Raw genomic sequence first — 20,063 nt, 5'->3', positions numbered from 1 at the left:
ATTCCTAGTTGCAATGTGTGGGCTTCTCATTGTGGTGGCTTCTCTTGTTGCAGAGGCGCGCTCTAGGGCTCATGGGCCTCAGCCATTGCGGTATGTGGGCTTAGTTGTTGTGGCTCCCAGGTTCTAGAGCACAGGCTCAACAGCTGTGGCGTGTGGGCTTAGCCACTCCGAGGCATGAAGGATCCTCCTGAATCAGAGGAGGCAGACTCTTCACCACTGAGCCACCAGGGAAGCCCAGTCATGTTTTTTATATAGTGCCATCTTTTTCACTTTAAATATTTTCTCATATTATTGTGTAATCTTTGAATACATTTTAGTACCTGCATAGTGTTATTATTAAGACAATATAATTTATTCAACCTTTTTATGGCATGTTTTTATAGTTTTTTGTTTTAAGGAGTTTTATAACAACCTCAGATGAAATTCACCAAAAAGTAGTCTATAGTCATTGTTTTCAATTATTCTCTTCTGACATGTATTCTACTCCCACCCATTAAGAAGCTATCAAGGTCACCAACATCCTCTGTGCTGTGAAGTTCAATGGTCAAGTCTCAGTCTCATATAACTTGGCCTACCAGCAACATCTGACAAAGCTGATCACTCTCCCTGAGATGTGGGGATACGCCCCTCTACCTCACCAGTTGCTCCAATTCAGTCTCCTGGATTTATCAGACTGCAGTGGCTCAGAGCTCGACTGTTGGAACTCCTTCATTTTTCTACCTATACCTCTCTCATACGTCTCATCCAATTTTCTGGCCCCATAATAACTAAAATTCAGAAATACCTTGTAATTAGTTTCTCCATCTTCTACCTGGCCTCAGTACTCACACAGGGATGGACTAGAGTTCTGATCTTGGGTAGTGAAGACATGAGTGAAGCTGAGGAGGGAAACTGCAGAAAATCCCCTCTTAGAACACATACCTGACACATGCCCACAACCTCAGTTTTCTCCCAATCATCCTGAATCAGGCTGATAAAATGAGTGCCAACTAGTCAACTAACTGCTAACCAACTAACTAAAGGTCACTGTCCTGTAGATCCAAAGCAGCCAGAGAGCGAGCAGAGCCTCAGCTATTTAAGCCAGGATGAACAACAGCCACTAGGTGGTGCCAAACCGCAGCCCAGACCTACAGGGATCGGGATCAGGGAGCCATGCTGCCTGCACTCCAGGCCCAGCTAACCCAACAGGCATTCCCTGCTAGTTCATGAACTTCATATTAACCCAACCCCACGTCTGACATAACTGAATCTTTTTTTTTAAATTTATATACTGAAAACTCCTATTTTAAAACCTCAACCCAGATTTCTTATCTAAAATCCAAGCCTATCTAATTATCTACTAATTACTGTTGTTTAGAGATCCTATAGCAACTCATACCTGATAGGCCCAAAATGAACCCCTTCTCCTGCCCTTCACCATGATCTCCCCACTTCTAAATCTGCCCCTTCTCAGCTTTCTCCTTTTCAGTTAATGGAGAATCCATCCTCCCCATGATTTAACCCCAAAATCTTAGAGTCATGTATGACTACTATTTCTTTCACGTGTTATTTCCAAATTCATCATATCCTTTCGTTAACATTTGCCACAGTCAGACCGGGCTTCCCAGGTGGCTCAGCTGGTAAAGAATCCACCTGCAATGCAGGAGACCTGGGTTCAATCCCTGGGTTGGGAAGATCCCCTGGAGGAGGGCATGGCAACCTACTCTAGGATTCTTGCCTGGAGAATTCCCATGGACAGAGGTGCCTGGAGGCTACAGCCCATGGGGTTGCAAAGAGTTGGACACAAGTGAGCGACTAAGCACACATAGTCAGACCACTTCTCACTACCCTGATCTGTGCTCTGATTATTGCAATAATCTGCCAACTACATCAGCCTCTGCCCCTTTTAATATACACTCAAACAATACAGGAGCCAAAATGACTATTACAATGTAATAGAGACGATGATATTTCTCTGCTCAAAACTCTATACAGCTGTTCATCTCATTGGAAACTGAAAGCAAAATCTCTAAAATGGCTTACAAGGGGCTTCCCTGGTGGTCCAGTGCCTCTGCGCTCCCAATGAAGAGGGCCTGGTTCGACGCCTCGTCAGGGAACTAGATCCCACATGCTGCAACTAGGAGTCTGCATACCACAACTAAAGATCCTGCATGCCCTAACAAGGGCCCAGGACAGTCAGAGGAATAACATTTTTAAAAAGTAAATAAAACAGCTTACAAGACTCTAATTTGGCCCCTCACTCAGTCTGTAGTGGCCACACTATTCTGACAGGCATGTTCCTACATTGGGACTTCTGCCTGTGCTGGTACCTCTGCATGGAGGCAGTCTCCCTCCTCCCAAATATCCTGAGCAGCTCACTCCTCCTTCAGGTCTCTGCTCTCAGCAAGATTTCCCCTCGACCATTCTGTAATATTTAAACTTACAATGCCCACGGCGCCCACCCCACCATTCCGTATCCCCCATCTCTATTACTGCATACACATGTGATTCACAGTAGCATGTTTCCATACTAAGGGTATGAAAGCCACAATGGTAGAAAATTCTGTCTGTTCACCAACTGATTTCTAGTACTTAGAATGGTATCAGGCACACATGAGTACTCAATAACTGCTAAATACATGGGGAAACTGTTATATGATAAAAGCAAGTTATAAAACTGTACGAAAGGAGTATAGCATAGTGATTAAAAGCAGAATTTAGAGCTAGATTTGAACTACACAACTGCTACTTTGCAGATGGGTGATTTGGGGCAAATTTCTTATAACTCCACTCCTCTGTAAAGTGAGAATAATAACATTGAACTTCAAATGTCTGTCATGAAGATTAACTGGGTGAATGCACAGCAAGATGACCTAAACCAGGGTTTGATTAACTAAGGCCTGTAGAGCCAAAGTAGCTTTCTGCCTGCTTTTGTAAATAGTTTTAGTATAACACAGTCATTCCCACTCATTTATAGGTTGTTTACAGCCTCTTTCACTCTACAACAACAAAGTTGAATAGCTGCAACAGAGACCATGTGGCTGACAAAGCTTTAAAGGAGAAGTGTGCTGACTCTTCACAGGACAACAGAATGCACTCAGTGACCATATATGTCATCACTGTCTACGTCAATATGTACCTGCCAGGGTAGATCTGTGTGAATAGAATTCCCAACCTGCCAGACTACAACATTCTTGCTCACACAAGGTACTTCCCAGATGAAAATGAAGAGACCTATGACCCGTAAGTGCAGCGGCACTAGCCCCTCTAAGATCACTACCTACCCAGTTTCTGAGACACTGCTGATTACGTATTATACAAAAGAACACTGTGATTCTCAGAGATGAATTCACCTTTCCCTTTTATAAGAAAATAGCTTTCAGACCACACAGTACATTCAACTGCATTTTTTGAGGGGAGGGGACAGGCTGTGAGGGGTGGTCCACCAAAGCAAATAAATAATGATTTATTTATTTATTTGTGCATAAATTGCAGTACAATTTATGAATTGTACTGCAATTCTCCAAAAGCAATTACAGTGATAAACCTAAAATTCTAACAAAATATCCTTGAAAGAATCAAACCTGGGTAAAACACTAAATTAGTGGGAAAATGTCTCCATTCAATGATCAATTTGTAACCCTATAAATAAGTTTTATAATGAAGTATAATAGGAAATTTATCAGTTGGCCTGCCTACCAAACATCACCCATAAGCTAACAACAAAAAAACAGGCTGGAAATAGGGAGACAGGTTTCTAATCCAATTCTGGCTCACTGATTATATAACCTGGGATAATCTCAACTGGAAATGGGTATGGCATATCCATCCTTTCATGTCTGAAAATTAAAAGTCAAACTCAGAAATGTGGCAGTTGTTTAAAAAAGAACTCTATAAAATCCAAAGTACTCATATACAATGAAATTGAATAAGGAGAAAAAAAAAATCACTTAAAACCAAAATTTACATTACAAATCTGCTACAAGACACCATGTTGGAGGCAGACAGTTTCTCAGTAAGTCCAACAGTAAGTTATTTCTCTGTCAAACACACTGTTGTTTCTGCAGTCGGGCAACATATGCAGCAGTTGGCATTTAGAGGTCATACTGAATGGAAAAGAACAGCTTTACACACGAGGTTATCAGTAAGCTAAGCAAGATGCTCTGACCAACTAAAGGAATAGCAGATTCTTATCTCCCATCTCATATTCATTCTAGGGCATATGCTCACAAAGTTTCTCTGTTTACTTGGCAGAACATGTGAAGCTGATTCCAAAAGCTCTCATTACCTATAACACTGTGCTACTGCTTTGCTGGCGAATCGGTTTATTTCCATGTTTCTAGAAAGCCACACTAAATTATTACAAACTTCTGCCAAAATATGAGCAGCACATGGCAGAAACTCACCCTGGTCATCACAATACCTGATGCTGCCATGAAGTAAATTGTTCTTACCTTGTTCTTCACTTCCCTCCTTACAAAGACTAGAGCTCTGGCCCAGACTTAAACTGATATCATCAGAAGTCTTAGCGGTGTCTGTATCTCCTACAAAGTTAAGAGAGACCCAAGAAGACATTATATTAAAAGTACAAGCTGTACAGGTGGCATAACAAGGAAGGGCATAAGAGAGTACAGTAGATATTTACTAACTAAAGCGGTTTTTGTATCAGGGGTTACAATAAAAGAAGATGCATTAAACTGATAGGAAGCATCATGGACTGTCAGATCACATATGCTACAAACCAAATATGGAAAGGCCTCATAATACTAACTAATACAACTATTTCTTTCAAAAGAAGTTTTAAAAATGAAATGCAAATTATTTAATAACTTGAAACAATTTAAAAGTCCCTCCCAGGAAAAATCAGAAAGTTATAAAATTGCAGGGCAAAATAATAATGAATTTATTTGACATAGATGTATTGAATAAATAAGATATATATGATATATTGGGAAAAAAAAATTTTTTAGTGTCTTATTTGTGCCTAATTTAAAGGTTTCACATTAAATTCATTTTCTATGAACCCCACTAAAACCCATGAAAGTATTTTCCCTCAAGGCAAAGAAGCAAAGAAGTTTCTTAAAGATCAAAATGTACAATTCATACAGTGTAATCCAAGTGATTAAAATACTATTATGAAATTTGGATGATAAAAAAGTGAAAGTCACTCAGTCATGTTGAAAAGGGACCACAATTTAAAACTAGCAATCTTTAATACAAGATACATAATTTTATCCACAGAATAATTTCAAGAATGATTTTTCATTACATGTAAATACACGATACAATTAATTATCTTTACTACGACCGAAAAAGAATGGGAAGTCAGAAGTAACATTCAGGGGAGACCACACCCACCTTTAATAGTCGCTGCTGTTCCAAGACGAGAGGAGCCAGATCCAATCTGAAAACATGACATGAAGTAAACACAATGCTAGCCACGCCATCAGCACAGACTAGCAAGACCATCAGATGAAATTATACTGTCAGAACAAGTCATCAGTCACCTTCACCAGAAGGCCATGACACATCAGCGCCACACTCGGCTGCAGCGTGTGCGGCGCACCCAGTGCACACAAGCCGGACACAAGCCCGAGCCTGCTCAGGGCTGCTGAGCCCCCAGGGGGAGAGCCTCCAATCGCAGACAATCTGGGTCAACAATTGTTATCAGTTTCCTATTGCATCATACACGTTCCAGTGATAAACAAAGCAAAACTAGGTGTCAAGTTTACCTGAAATAAATGTAGACTTATCAGGGATTATAAAGGGAAAGTTTGGAGGATAAAACATAGTAACAAAGAGCAACCTAAATCTTCCTGTCAAATTCTTAGTGCATCAATATGTACTTTCCTGAGTTTCAGGCAGAAAGTTCTTTGTAGGCTGTGATAATGCATTTTTTAAAAATAGTAATAATTTTACAAAAAACTAAGGCATTTAAGAAAAAGGAATTTTTAGCACAAACTCTATAAACAGAACACTATTATAAATCTGTGGGGTTTTTAGGGCTTATACTCAAGATGGTATACAATTTCCCTAAAATTTTATAACCATCATATATTATACTATTATAACAATCATATAAACAAATACTACAAATTCCATGAACACATTAAGGAATCCAAATATAACAACATGACAGTTACTAAATCAACAAGTCTGAGTAGTTCTTGTTATAACCTGTTTTCAAGGGATTCAAGAAGAGAACAGTCAAGTAAATTTAATATCTTTATACTAAAACCAAGAACATTCACAGAATACTTGCATTTTGCCAAATCTTTCCCTTCAACTGATTCAACTGAACAGAAGTATACAATGAGAAATTTGGTAAAAGTATAGCTAATAATGACTTTAAAGGGGCATGAGGGACTTTCTTGGTCTGGATGGCAATTAAATGGGTGTACATTTTATGTAAAAACATACTGAGCCTATACACTTAATATGCATACACTATACATATGAAAGCTATATGTCAGTGAAAAACAGCAAAAATAAGCATATGCATATAGGTTAAAACCACTAATAAGCAGTATAGACAAAAAAATGAGCTTTGCAATATTTTTGAACAATTAAGTTTGATTCTCCTGCTTTTTCCTGATATGTTTTCAAGTAGCCACAAAAAGCACTGCAATAGACAGGGAGAAGAAGGGCCCAAAGGCATTTTACTGCAAAAAGAGTTTCATTCTAAACACACCTGCTAAATAAATAAGTTAAAAAACCAACAAGTTATTTTTCTACTAGAATAATAAACACATAACTTTCTACACAGAAGCTTACAAACAAGCAAGCACACCAGAAAGCACCATTTCGTGGCATCCTTCTAGGAATTTAAACTTTAAAAAAAGTTTTTTGAATATGCATACAGTAGTCATTTGCTCACAACCTCCAAGTGTTTCCTTTTTCTCTCCTTAACAAGCCTCTCATTTTGTTCAAATGTTGGACATATATCTTCTGATTTATGAAGAGAGGACCCAGACTCTAATCTAGGTGTGTGCCCTCATTCTGGTCAATGAACGTGTCAGAGAGTCTATTGGAAGGCTTTGGGGAAAGACCTCCTATGTCTGAGACGATGACGACCAAGGACAACTCTGCCCCAGACTGTCACCTGCTTCTTCACTTTTCAACAGGATCATAATTGAAGTTGCTGTCTGTGCTCTTTCTGCAACTCTGAGAGAAAGCCAAAGGCCTAGGGAAATTTCAACCCAGAGCCCTAATAATGTTTAGCTGCTGAACAAATGCTATACAACCAGCTCCAAATGTAGATGACAAACTCCTGTTTCTTTAAGTCACTTAGTTGAGTTCTATTACTTGGTGACAAAAGCAATCTTAACAGATACAGCGTGTGTGGTTATATTTTTATCCTTCATGCTTTTCTGAATTGTTTCAAGCTTATCCCCCCAAATATAATGGGGTTGTTACTGTCTCATATGAAACAGTAAGGGACTGAAAATATAAACCACAGTACATACAAATAAAATGCAGTTTTCAAGTTGTTCACTGCAGGAAACACTTATAGTATTAACATTCATAATATAGTCAGTAAAGAGAGTCAAGTGCCAAATAGCAAGCACACTAAAATCTCTTTGTTTAAAAACTTTTTTTTTATTATGACATTATAGATGATTCTATTTTCTTCTTGCTGCTTTCCTTCATCTGCTAACTTTCTAAAAATAAACACATTTAGAAAAGGAAAAAATTAAGAAAAAAATGGTATCTGCGTACACTTAGAGGTGAAGTTTTCCTTAATAGATCTGCACAAACTAAAATGCTCCAGTGTTTCTTCTCTTTGAGAAGGACCAAAGGAAAGTCCGGGTACAATTAGGAACATCAGAGAACAAAAATTACTTCTAACTAAAGGCAATCAGGCAAGGCCACCTCCTCCATCAAACCTTGCCATCTGTCTAGCTGGAAACATTTATTTTCTCCTCGGAAATCATTAACCTAGCCCCTTTTCTGTACCATTCCTATGGCAACTATTACTTTGCACCTTTTACTTATATTTCCTTAGTAATATAACATAACTTCAGTTACTTATAGATATCTACTATGAAATTGAAATGGCAACCCATTCCAATGTTTTTGCCTGGAAAAGCCCATGGACAGAAGAGCCTGGTGGGCTACTGTTCATGTGGTCACAAAGAGTTGGACACAACTGAGCACGCATGAAATTGCAAACTCTTTGAGGGTAAGACCCATTCCACGTCCCAGACAAGCAAAATGCCTTGAATACTGTCAGGCACTAAAATATTTTAAGGAAGGTAAGTGACAGAAAGAGAGGAATATAAGCAACAGTTTAAAAAATGGGGGTGGGGTGGGGAAATGGAGACTAGAAGATGGAAAGGAGACGGGCAGCAGTGGCATGAAGGAAAGAACGGCACCAGTGACTGTGGCAGTGCCGCAGTGTTCAAGGAGCTCACTCTCTAGTACTGAAGACATTTATAAACTATGATCACATGTAGTGAGAGCTGTATAACAAAACATGTACAAGAAACATGGTATCTTTGTATTGATAATATCTCTACCAATATACAAAAAGTCCAACTTATTTCCTCACTTCAGCTTTCCTAAAGGATAACAATAATTATGTCAATAATTTCTTTTGTTATAAACAGTATAAAACTAAAACACCAAAATCCAAGTAGCACAATAGCTTCTGACATCTGCCCTTTTTAATACAAGAGTTAATATTTTAAGGAAAGTCAAATCAGTCAGATGTGCTATGCATTTAGGTGCAGACATGAGTTAGTTATATTCAAGATAGGACTCCCTCCCTAAAACAAGTAGGGCTGAGACAGGATAGGGGCAGGACACAAGCTTTAAAAGAATGACACAGCCCATGGAAATGACATAAAACAATTAGAACCAACTAGGTCCAAAATAGCCTACTTCTGTTAGACCTTGGGCCTTAGTACACACTCATCGAAATACATCAGCAAGGGAAGGAGGAGAGGGTGAAAAGAATGGGGAGACTGGGATGACACATATATACTACCAAGTGCACAACAAATAACTAGTGGGAACTCCTTCATGAATCACAGCCTTGTCGGGGCAAAGGGACGTGCATAACTCAATGAAGCTACTGAGTCACGCCACTGTGCAGGGCCACCCAAGATGGACGGGTCATAATTGAAGAGTTCAGACAAAATGTGATCCACTGGAGGAAATGGCAAAGCACTCCAGTATTCTTGCCTTGAGAATCCCATGAACACTATGGTAAGGCAAAAAGATATGACACCAGAAGCTGAGCCCCCCTAGGTTGGAAGGTGTCCAATATGCTAACGGGGAAGAGTGGGGAGGCAATCACTAACACAGCTCCAGAAAGAATGAAGTGGCTGGGCCAAAGCGGAAACGAGGCTCAGATGTGGATGTGTCTGTAAAAGTAAAGTCCAATGCTGTAAAGAACCATATGTATAGGAATCTGGAATGTTAAGTCCATGAATCAAGGTAGACTGGATGTAGCCAAGCAGGAGATGGCAAGAGTGAACATCAACATCTTAGGAATCAGTGAACTAAAATGGATGGGAATGGGTGAATTTAATTCAGTTGACATTATATTTACTACTGTGGGCAAGAATCCCTAAGAAATGAAGTAGCCCTCACTCAACAAGAGTCTGAAATTCAGGACTTGGGTGCAATCTCAAAAATAAGAGAATGATTTCAGTTCATTTCTAAGGCAAATCATTCAACATCACAGTAATCCAAGTCTATACCCCAACCACTAATGTCAAAGAAGCTAAGCTGACCATTTCTATGCAGACCTACAAGACCTTCTAGAACTAACATCAAAAAAAGATGTCTTTTTCATCACAGGTGATTGGAATGCAAAAGTAGGAAGTCAAGAGAAACCTGGAATAAGGCAAGTTTGGCCATGAGGTACAAAATGAAACAGGCCAAAGGTTAGCAAAAGTTTTTTCCAGTAATCATGTACAGATGTGAGAGTTGGAACATAAAGAAGGCTGAGCACTGAAGAACTGATGCTTTTGAATTGTGGTGCTGGATAAGACTCTTGAGATTCCCTTGGACAGCAAGATCAAACCAGTCAATTCTAAATGAAATCAACCCTGAATTTCATTGGAAGGACTGATGCTGAAGCTCCAATACTTTGGCCACCTGCTGCAAAAAGTGAACTCACTGAAAAACACCCTGATGCTCGGAGATTGAAGGCAAAAGGGGAAGGGGGCGGCAGACAATGAGCTGGTTAGATAGCATCACCGACTCAAGGGACGTGAACTTGAGCAAGCTCCAAGAGATACTGGAAGACAGAGGAGCCTGGCATGCTGCAGTCCATGGGATCACAAAGAGTCAGACACGACTTAGTGACTGAACAACAACAGTGGGAACCTGCTGTATCGCACACGGAGCTCAGCTCAGTGCTCTGTGATGACCTACAGGGGTGGGGTGAGTTGAGGGGGGAAGTCCAAGAAGAAGGGGATATATCTATATATATATAGCTGATACACTTTGTTTTACAGCAGAAGCTAATACAATAATGTAAAGCTATTATCAGAGAAGGCAATGGCACCCCACTCCAGTACTCTTGCCTAGAAAATCCCATGGATGGAGGAGCCTGGTGGGCTACAGTCCATGGGGTCGCAAAGAGTCAGACACGACTGAGCGACTTCACTATCGCTATAGGGTTAAGTAGTAAGAAATTACTTAACCCTATAAAACTTGACAGCACCATACCCTGGGCTTCTCTTACCTTCTGAGATGGTCCACACTCTATCTGTGGAGTGTGTTTCCTGCCTGAATAACCCTTCTTTCACTTTACTATGGCACCTCTTGAATTCTTTCCTGTGTGAAGCCACGAAGCCACACTTGGCAACTGTCCCAGGGACTCGGATGTGACCTGGGATGTGACCACCCTCTCATGCCCCACTCTCTTTTCTGCAACAAGGCAAGTCTAATGGACACAGTGCCAAGAGTATAGTTATGAAAGGTGGTTAGCTACTGCTGTCCTTTCGTCAGCCCTACCAAAAAAAAAAAGTAAAAGGTGTGGCTGTTCAAAAGTTTGTTGCAAAATCGTAGGCTTACTCCCCAGGGTAATCTGCCAATATTTTGTCAGTAAGAAGAAAGTGTGGGTTTAATTAAGAATACAGAAAGTGCAGCCATATTTAAGAACTAAGCCATTTCATTCCACAAAAAGAGACTGAGATGTTGCCAACACAGACATTGTGAAGGTAAATAAGTACAAGTTCCTGAGGGCATTCACCACAACTATCTTAATCAAAACTACCCCAGGCAGTGAGCATGTGGTATGTGCTCAGCAACAAAGTACTTAATTAATGGGAAAATTCTGTGTAATAGTAATAAACAATGATCAGTAAACAAATCAAAAAATTATCAGCAAGATAAACCCAAACATCAACTGACTATAACAGACAAGAGAACACCTGAGACCACCATCGGGAGGAAGGAAAAAAGCAAAATAGAACAGAACAGGTTCCTACCTGGTTGCTTGGATCCAAGCCAGCATAAGAATTTCTTGAACTACAACCAACTGGGGGTGTGGCCTCTCGAATAAACTCAGCCATTTCAATTCCCCCACCGGGATCACTGTGGGAGAAAAAAAAAGAGAAAAAGAGAGTAACTGTCCTTATTCTGACACCAATTGTTTTCTTTTAGTTTGTTTTTTAAGTTATACTTTTTTTCTGTAAAACTAAGAGGCTCACATATTTAATACAGCAAATAGAAAAAAAATTATTCTTCCTTTGTAAATCCAATAATTTGAATTATTTTATAACCATGTCACTATTTCAAAATATTTAAAACTCTCTCCCAATCTCTCTACATCCACTCAGTATTAGAAACTGGCCTTGATTATAACTGTACCATATAATTGTACCATACTAAATATAGCATGCACTTTATGATATATTGCACTCTATGATATACAAGGACTTCCCTGGTGGCTCAGACGGTAAAGCATCTGTCTACAATGAGGGAGACCCGGGTTCAAGCCCTGGGTTGGGAAGATCCCCTGGAGAAGGAAATGGCAATCCACTCCAGTACTACTGCCTGGAAAATCCCATGGACAGAGAAGCCTGGTAGGCTACAGTCTATGGGGTTGCAAAGAGTCGGACACAACTGAGCAACTTCACTTTCACTTTATGATATATGCCATAAAACCACTGTAGCAAAGAGATGATTTGCCTTTTGTTTCCCAACGGCAAAGAGAAATTGGTCAGAAGGTAATGAGATCTTACACAACCTATTCTCTCCAAGAGTACAGTCTAAGCTGCCTAACACAATAAAGAACATGCATGAGAACGATAATTCTGGTCAAGTTATTTGTATCTGTACTTCTAAAGTTAACAGAATTTCACCGGGACACTAACTTGTTTTACAGAATTGGAAACCTAAGATTTTAGATTTGTATGTGCTGAATTAGAAGGCACAAGTTTAAAAAACTGAAATGATGCTATGTAGTAAAAACAGGCATTGCTGCTGCTGCTAAGTTGCTTCAGTTGTGTCTGACTCTGTGCAACTCCATAGACGGCAGCCCACTAGGCTCCTCTATCCCTGGGATTCTCCAGGCAAGAACACTGGAGTGGGTTGCCATTTCCTTCTCCAGTGCATGAGAGTGAAAAGTCAAAGTGAAGTCGCTTAGTCGTGTCCGACTCTTCGCGACCCCATGGACCGCAGCCTACCAGGCTCCTCTGTGCATGGGATTTTCCAGGCAAGCGTACTGGAGTGGGTTGCCATTGCCTTCTCCGAAAAACAGGCATTACAAAGACATAAGAGAAAAGTACTAGTTCAAATAACTGAGAAGTCCACTTAAAGTACTTAAAGATAATGGCATCCCAAAATAAGGAAAAAAGACCACGACAAATTTCAAAGCACTTAAGACCATTTTATAATAAGGTTCCTCTAGAACAAACTTTTAGAATAATTCAGGTGGGAATACCAGACCACCTGATCTGCCTCTTGAGAAATCTGTATGCAGGTCAGGAAGCAACAGTTAGAACTGGACATGGAACAACAGACTGGTTCCAAATAGGAAAAGGAGTACGTCAAGGCTGTATATTGTCACCCTGCTTATTTAACTTATATGCAGAGTACATCATGAGAAATGCTGGACTGGAGGAAGCACAAGCTGGAATCAAGATTGCCGGGAGAAATATCAATAACCTCAGATATGCAGATGACACCACCCTTATGGCAGAAAGTGAAGAGGAACTAAAAAGCCTCTTGATGAAAGTGAAAATGGAGAGTGAAAAAGTTGGCTTAAAGCTCAACATTCAGAAAACATTCAGAAAAAAACATTCAGAAAAGATCATGGCATCTAGTCCCATCACTTCATGGGAAATAGATGGGGAAACAGTGGAAACAGTGTCAGACTTTATTTTTCTGGGCTCCAAAATCACTACAGATGGTGACTGCAGCCATGAAATTAAAAGACGCTTGCTTACTCCTCGGAAGGAAAGTTATGACCAACTTAGATAGCATATTCAAAAGCAGAGACATTACTTTGCCAACAAAGGTTCATCTAGTCAAGGCTATGGTTTTCCCTGTGGTCATGTATGGATGTGAGAGTTGGACTGTGAAGAAGGCTGAGCGTTGAAGAATTGATGCTTTTGAACTGTGGTGTTGGAGAAGACTCTTGAGGGTCCCTTGGACTGCAAGGAGATCCAACCAGTCCATTCTGAAGGAGATCAGCCCTGGGATTTCTTTGGAAGGAATGATGCTAAAGCTGAAACTCCAGTACTTGGGCCACCTCATGCGAAGAGTTGACTCATTGGAAAAGACTCTGATGCTGGGAGGGATTGGGGGCAGGAGGAGAATGGGACGACAGAGGATGAGATCGCTGGATAGCATCACTGACTCGATGGACGTGAGTCTCAGTGAACTCTGGGAGTTGGTGATGGACAGGGAGGCCTGGCGTGCTGCAATTCATGGGGTCGCAAATAGTTGGACACGACTGAGCTACTGAACTGAACTGAATTATTATCATAATTATCATAATCCTATCTTTTGCCCCAAGTTTTTTATTCATTCTACCTGATATAGAGTCTATGAATTTTTTATCTATCATTACCAAGAATAAAAGCTCTAACATATACGCTGAACATTATTGTGGACATAGTTTATTTTACCATTTGGCATCTAATTCAACCTCCTTGTTAACAAAAAGAAAAAGCAATCCCAAATTCTTCTGGTGAATCACCTCAACCCAAGCTCTCATATGGCTGCGGTAATGCTGACCCCACTCTCAGGGTTAGGGGGAAGCTCTACTGGCCAAAGTCAATCAGTATATCCCAATCTCTTGGTCTAAACAATTAGTAGTTCCAGAATAAGCACATGACCCAACTCAGGTCAGAGCACTTTACTACTGAGAGAAGAAACTTCTTTGTATCTGCTTGTCTTAAATGCTGAGAAGAAGAGTCACAGAGCTGCTGTAGCCATTTTACAACCGTAAGGGGAGAACCCGTCTGAGGAACCAACTAAAAGAAAAGCACAGCCTCGTAAGAGGAACCAGAGTCATGAAGTTACTTGAAATTCTGCATACTGCCACATCTGATGACATCCCTTAAACAGAGACTTTACACTACTGTGAGCCACAAATTACCTTAACCCTGTTTAGGTGGGATATTCCATCAACTGTAATCAAAAGATACAGGTAAATAGAACCTGCTTACAAGTACACCTTCCATTTATGCATTTATCACTAAAGCTGTTTGAATTCTAGTGTGTTTTTTTAAATTAATGGTTTAATAATCATCATGTCCTTATTCGCCTACTGGGTCCCTAAGTCTAGGCCACTGACTACAGTTGGCTAATTAATGTCCAACAATGGAAATCAGCTTTCTAACTTTTTGTTAGTCGCTCAGTAGTGTCCGACTCTTTGAGACCCCATGAACTATAGCCTGCCGGGCTCCTCTGTCCATGTGATTCCCCAGGCAAGAATACTGGAGTAGGTTGCCATTTCCTTCTCCAGGGGATCTTCCCAAACCAGGGATTGAACCCGGGTCTTCTGAATTGCAGGCAGATTCTTTACTGTCTGAGTTACCCATCTATAAAAACAAGATATAATGGAACTCAGTTATGAATATGAAGGCAGACTCCGTGTACAAATGTCCACGTGTGAGAAAACTGAAATATGTTCAAGTGTGCTGGACATTTGGTGTTAAGTCACACAGGCTATCTAGGCCAGAATGAGAAATACTTTTCTAATTTGCCAAAATCTTAAGTGTGTATATACAAGCAGTTATCACCCACTGAACGAGTGATGAGTGATAACCAGCAATATTACTGCTAACTCCACTGGAAAGCATCCTCTAATTCAGATTGCAAAGAATCAGAAGATGGTGAGCAAGGTGAAAACCAAGGAACAAAATGTTCGATACCACAGAAAGGACAGACAGCTCTCATCTTCCCTAGTACCTATGCATCAGCTGTAATGATACGTAATTCACATATCATGCAATTCATCCACTGAAACTGTGTGATTCAATGATTTTTAATATATTCATAAAGTGAATGTGGTGAGGCATCCATCCCACAGTCAATTTTAAAACATCTTTATCATCTCAAAAGCAAACCCATTTAGCTATTAACCCACCACCCTCCTCCCATCAGCCCTCAGCAACCACTAATCCTTTGTAACTGGCTTCTTTTACTTAGCACAATGTTTTCAAGGTTCATACATGGTGTAGTATGTATCAGTGCTTTATATCTTTCTCTGGCCAAATATTCCATCGTAAAGATAGGACACATTTTGTTTATTCAATCATCAGTTGATGAATCATCTTTCTTAGTTTTATATATCACTTCTGAGAGCAAGTTCAAATGATTACAATTAGAACATAAAATTAATAACCAAGCAAAATTTACTAAATATTTAATATATTCTAGTCACAGGGGCACATGTTTTATTTGCATTTTCTCATGAAACATTCCCCTAAAATCTATGCTATAAACACTATCATCCTCATTATACAGATAAAAAAACTGAAAACTGAAAGGTGTAAAAACTTCCCTAAGTTCTCAGAGGAGTATACAACGTAAGCCAAGTCAATGGTATACAGAATTCAGGTGGGAAGGGAGGACATCAATAATACTTACTCAGCACTCTACAGTGTATTATCATATCTGTTCTTTCTGCTTTTTTCCCTTACACACGAGAATGTAGATACTCATAATCAGTAAGGACTGATATAAGATTTGAACACCAGGTCCAAGTCTAAAGACCACAGTCTAAGATATCAATAATGCCATTTAACAAATAGGCACTGAAGTTCTCTTTCCAGTTCAAAACAAAAAATAAACTCCATTATCTACAGAAGGTTTCTTAACATCAGCACGATTGACATTTCAGGCCACGTATTCTCAGCTGCTGGGAACCATCTTGTGCGTTCTTAGGATGGTCAGCAGCATCCCAGAGTTCTATCCGCCAGATGCTGGTAGGATTTCTCCCTGTGATAACCAAAAGTGTCTTCAAATATTGCCAAGTATCTCCTGTGGCGGAGGGTCATCTCCAGTGGAGAAAAAATAATCTAGATCTAATGCTCAATGGTCAACACTGAGTGGAAGGAGGGGGAGAAAAAAAGATGAAAGAAAAAACAAATAGTTCTTTTTATAGAATCAAACTAAATCCTCTTGCAAACTTGCTGTACCTTTCTCTTCTCTACAAATTAAGAAGCAGAACTTTTAGTCAGTTATCAGTGTCCTAATATATAAATTGACTGAGTAAGAATTTTCTTTACTAGGAAGGCTTGTAGATTTTCAGCAATGGTGATTTCAGCACATACCTGGAAAGTAAGTAGTTTACAATTCCCACAGAAGCAAAGTGGTCTACTTTCTTCAGTTCAGTAGACCGAACTGACCAAATTCAGGGAATCACTACCTTTACAACTTAATTTCCTCATTTGTTTAAAAAACAAACAAACAAACAAAAAACAGGTACAAGGGAAAGAGGAAAGTAGAAAGGGTCTAATCTGAATTTTAAAGAAGATGTCACAAATCAATTTGTTGATAACAAATATCATTAACAGCTCAGGCTTTAACTAGAACTTCACAATACCACCTCAGTACTAAATTTACAAATCTAATCAAGACCACAAGGATGTTCATAAAAGCATGAATAGATAAAAACAAAGTCCCTAAACAGAATAAATCTTCAGAAAATTTAGCCTAAAACTCACCTGAGTATATTTTAAATGGATCCTTAATTTACAATATTGCAAGCATCACTGCATGAGAAACAGAAAAAAGATATATTCTGTTTTCACATATTCACATTCTAAAATTCAACGTGCTAATTTCCTCTCCTGAAACGTTAAAAATGTAGTACATATATAAATGACGCTGATTCTTTAAGATCAAGGTTTAAGATCGTTATTTCTGAGCTTCCATACCTCAGCCAATGGCAACCAGAAGCAGCAGCAGTGAGCCCTACTGCATTTGCTCATCCATGCAACAAACTGACAGCTCTAATGTACCAAGCACAGTGAGAGGCTCTGAAAATAAGTGCATTTGTTTTCCTGTTCATTTCTGTTCCTCAGAACAGAGATTTGTAAGTGGGAGACTGAGGGAAAGGAGATGCCAAAAGCAAATTCTGCAAAAAAGACCTTATTTAATGGTGACGCTTCAAGATACTCTCTTTAAGATTAAAGAAAAAGATGTACACCAATACTATTTCAATTTAATCATGTATTAGAAGTTATAGCCAATGAAAAGTTAAATAAGAATAAGGCATAGAAAGGAAGAAATAAAACTGTCATCATTTGCAGCAAATCAAGAAATAACCTACAAAATTTAACCATTAATAAGGGAGTTTAATAAGGTTGCCAGAAACAAAGTAAACTACTACATTTAAAGGGACAAAAACAAAAAGTAATTAGGAAAAGTTGATAGAATTTAATAAAAGCTATGAAAGCCTTTTAATGGAGAAATGATAAATCTTTACTGAAAGACATTAAAGAAGACTAAATAAGAAATGCAAATCAAAACCACTATGAGGTACCATTTCACACCAGTCAGAATGGCTGCGATCCAAAAGTCTACAAATAATAAATGCTGGAGAGGGTGTGGAGAAAAGGGAACCCTCTTACACTGTTGGTGGGAATGCAAACTAGTACAGCCACTATGGAGAACAGTGTGGAGATTCCTTAAAAAACTGGAAATAGAACTGCCTTATGATCCAGCAATCCCACTGCTGGGCATACACACTGAGGAAACCAGAAGGGAAAGAGACACGTGTACCCCAATGTTCATCGCAGCACTGGTTATAATAGCCAGGACATGGAAGCAACCTAGATGTCCATCAGCAGATGAATGGATAAGAAAGCTATGGTACATATACACAATGGAGTATTACTCAGCCATTAAAAAGAATACATTTGAATCAGTTCTAATGAGGTGGATGAAACTGGAGCCTATTATACAGAGTGAAGTAAGCCAGAAGGAAAAACATCAATACAGTATACTAACGCATATATATGGAATTTAGAAAGATGGTAACAATAACCCTGTGTACGAGACAGCAAAAGAGACACTGATGTATAGAACAGTCTTATGGACTCTGTGGGAGAGGGAGAGGGTGGGAAGATTTGGGAGAATGACATTGAAACATGTAAAATATCATGTAAGAAACGAGTTGCCAGTCCAGGTTCGATGCACGAAACTGGATGCTTGGGGCTGGTGCACTGGGACGACCCAGAGGGATGGTATGGGGAGGGAGGAGGGAGGAGGGTTCAGGATGGGGAACACACGTATACCTGTGGCGGATTCATTTTGATATTTGGCAAAACTAATACAATTATGTAAAGTTTAAAAATAAAATCAATCAATGCAAACAAACAAAAAAAAAAGAAGACTAAATAAATGGAAAGATTCAATATTGTAAGGATATCGATTTTCAGCAGAGGAATCTACATATCCAATGTAATGCTAATAAAAACTCTAAGTCCTTGTAGACTTTGCCTAGCAGACTCTAAAGTTTGTATCAAAGATCAAGAGTAGCAAAGTCACTCTTGAAAAAAAAACAAGGTACAAGGTTTGCCCCACTAGGTATCAAGTCTTGTTACAAAGCTATAGCAATTATGATTTGTGTGGTAAGTACATAGGCATAAACTATATTAACAGAACAGATAGAGCCCAGAAACATACCCATCATTTATGATAAAGTGAGTACCACAGATCAAAAAGGAAAAGATAGTCTTATAATAAAACTGATTAAGCCAGTTATATATAAAGAAAAACAAATCCTAAATCCATACCTGACAACAGAACATAATAATTTCCAGTACAACTGAAATGTGACAACAAAGAAACATGAAATTTTAAAAAGACAATCTCTGAGAGTATTTCTTGATATCTGGGTAGAAAATAATTTCTTAAATAAGACAAAAAAACATTAATTACCAAAAAAAAATCAATAAACTATAAATTTAAGAAATGTATGATAATCAAAAGAAATCTTAAGAAAAGCAAAATGACAAGCTATAAACTGGAAAAAGACATCTGTAATGTATATAACCAACAAAGGAGTAATATAATGAGTATATATTTTTAAAATTTACTTTTAATTGAAGGATAATTGCTTTACAATATTGTATTGGTTTCTGCCATACATCAACATGAATCAGCCATAGGTATACATATGTCCCCTCTCTCTTGAACTCCTTCTTCTTAACAAAAAAAGGAGAACTCCAAAGAAAAATGAAACAAGAAATAAACAGGCACTGGGAAGAACAGAAAGCTTAAATGGACCACATATGTGGGGTAAGATGCTCTGCCTCATTAGGAATCAGAAAGGTTAACTACTGATAGAAGTCAAAATAAGACACGTCTAACACTCAACTGTTAAAATGGAAAACTAGTAAAACTTACAAAAACAACAAAATCAAATATTCAGGCTATGAAACAACAAGGACTTTCACACACTAGTGGTGAAAGTAAAAACTGGTATTATTGTTTTGGCAAACAGTTTGGAATTACCTAATAAAACTGAATGTGAAAATGCCCTGTGAACCAGCTTGCGAATGTCAGATATACACATGTGGCCAAAGAAACATATGATAATGTGTTATGTGAGCAAAAAACCTAGAAATAATCTGAATGACTATCAACAGAAAAATGGATAA

General features: G+C 38.9%; 1 protein-coding gene across 5 annotated transcripts in view; it reads right to left on the bottom strand.

Annotated features, from left to right (window-relative positions):
• Positions 1-20,063, bottom strand: part of PCNX1 (pecanex 1) — a 184,519-nt gene that overhangs the window by 129,131 nt on the left and 35,325 nt on the right. For all 5 annotated transcript variants that reach the window (XM_024998104.2, XM_024998106.2, XM_024998105.2 and 2 more), the window contains exons 3-5: positions 11,427-11,532; positions 5,338-5,383; positions 4,434-4,523 (exon numbers count right to left, since the gene is read on the bottom strand). In XM_024998104.2, the coding sequence (XP_024853872.1) occupies positions 4,434-4,523; positions 5,338-5,383; positions 11,427-11,532 (242 nt within the window). The remainder of the gene's footprint in view (positions 1-4,433; positions 4,524-5,337; positions 5,384-11,426; positions 11,533-20,063) is intronic.

This window comes from Bos taurus, chromosome 10, assembly GCF_002263795.3.
Source record: "Bos taurus isolate L1 Dominette 01449 registration number 42190680 breed Hereford chromosome 10, ARS-UCD2.0, whole genome shotgun sequence".
Lineage (NCBI taxonomy): Eukaryota > Metazoa > Chordata > Mammalia > Artiodactyla > Bovidae > Bos > Bos taurus.
The sequence above is the reverse complement of the archived record's forward strand: the minus strand, read 5'-3'. Positions and strand labels throughout refer to the sequence as shown.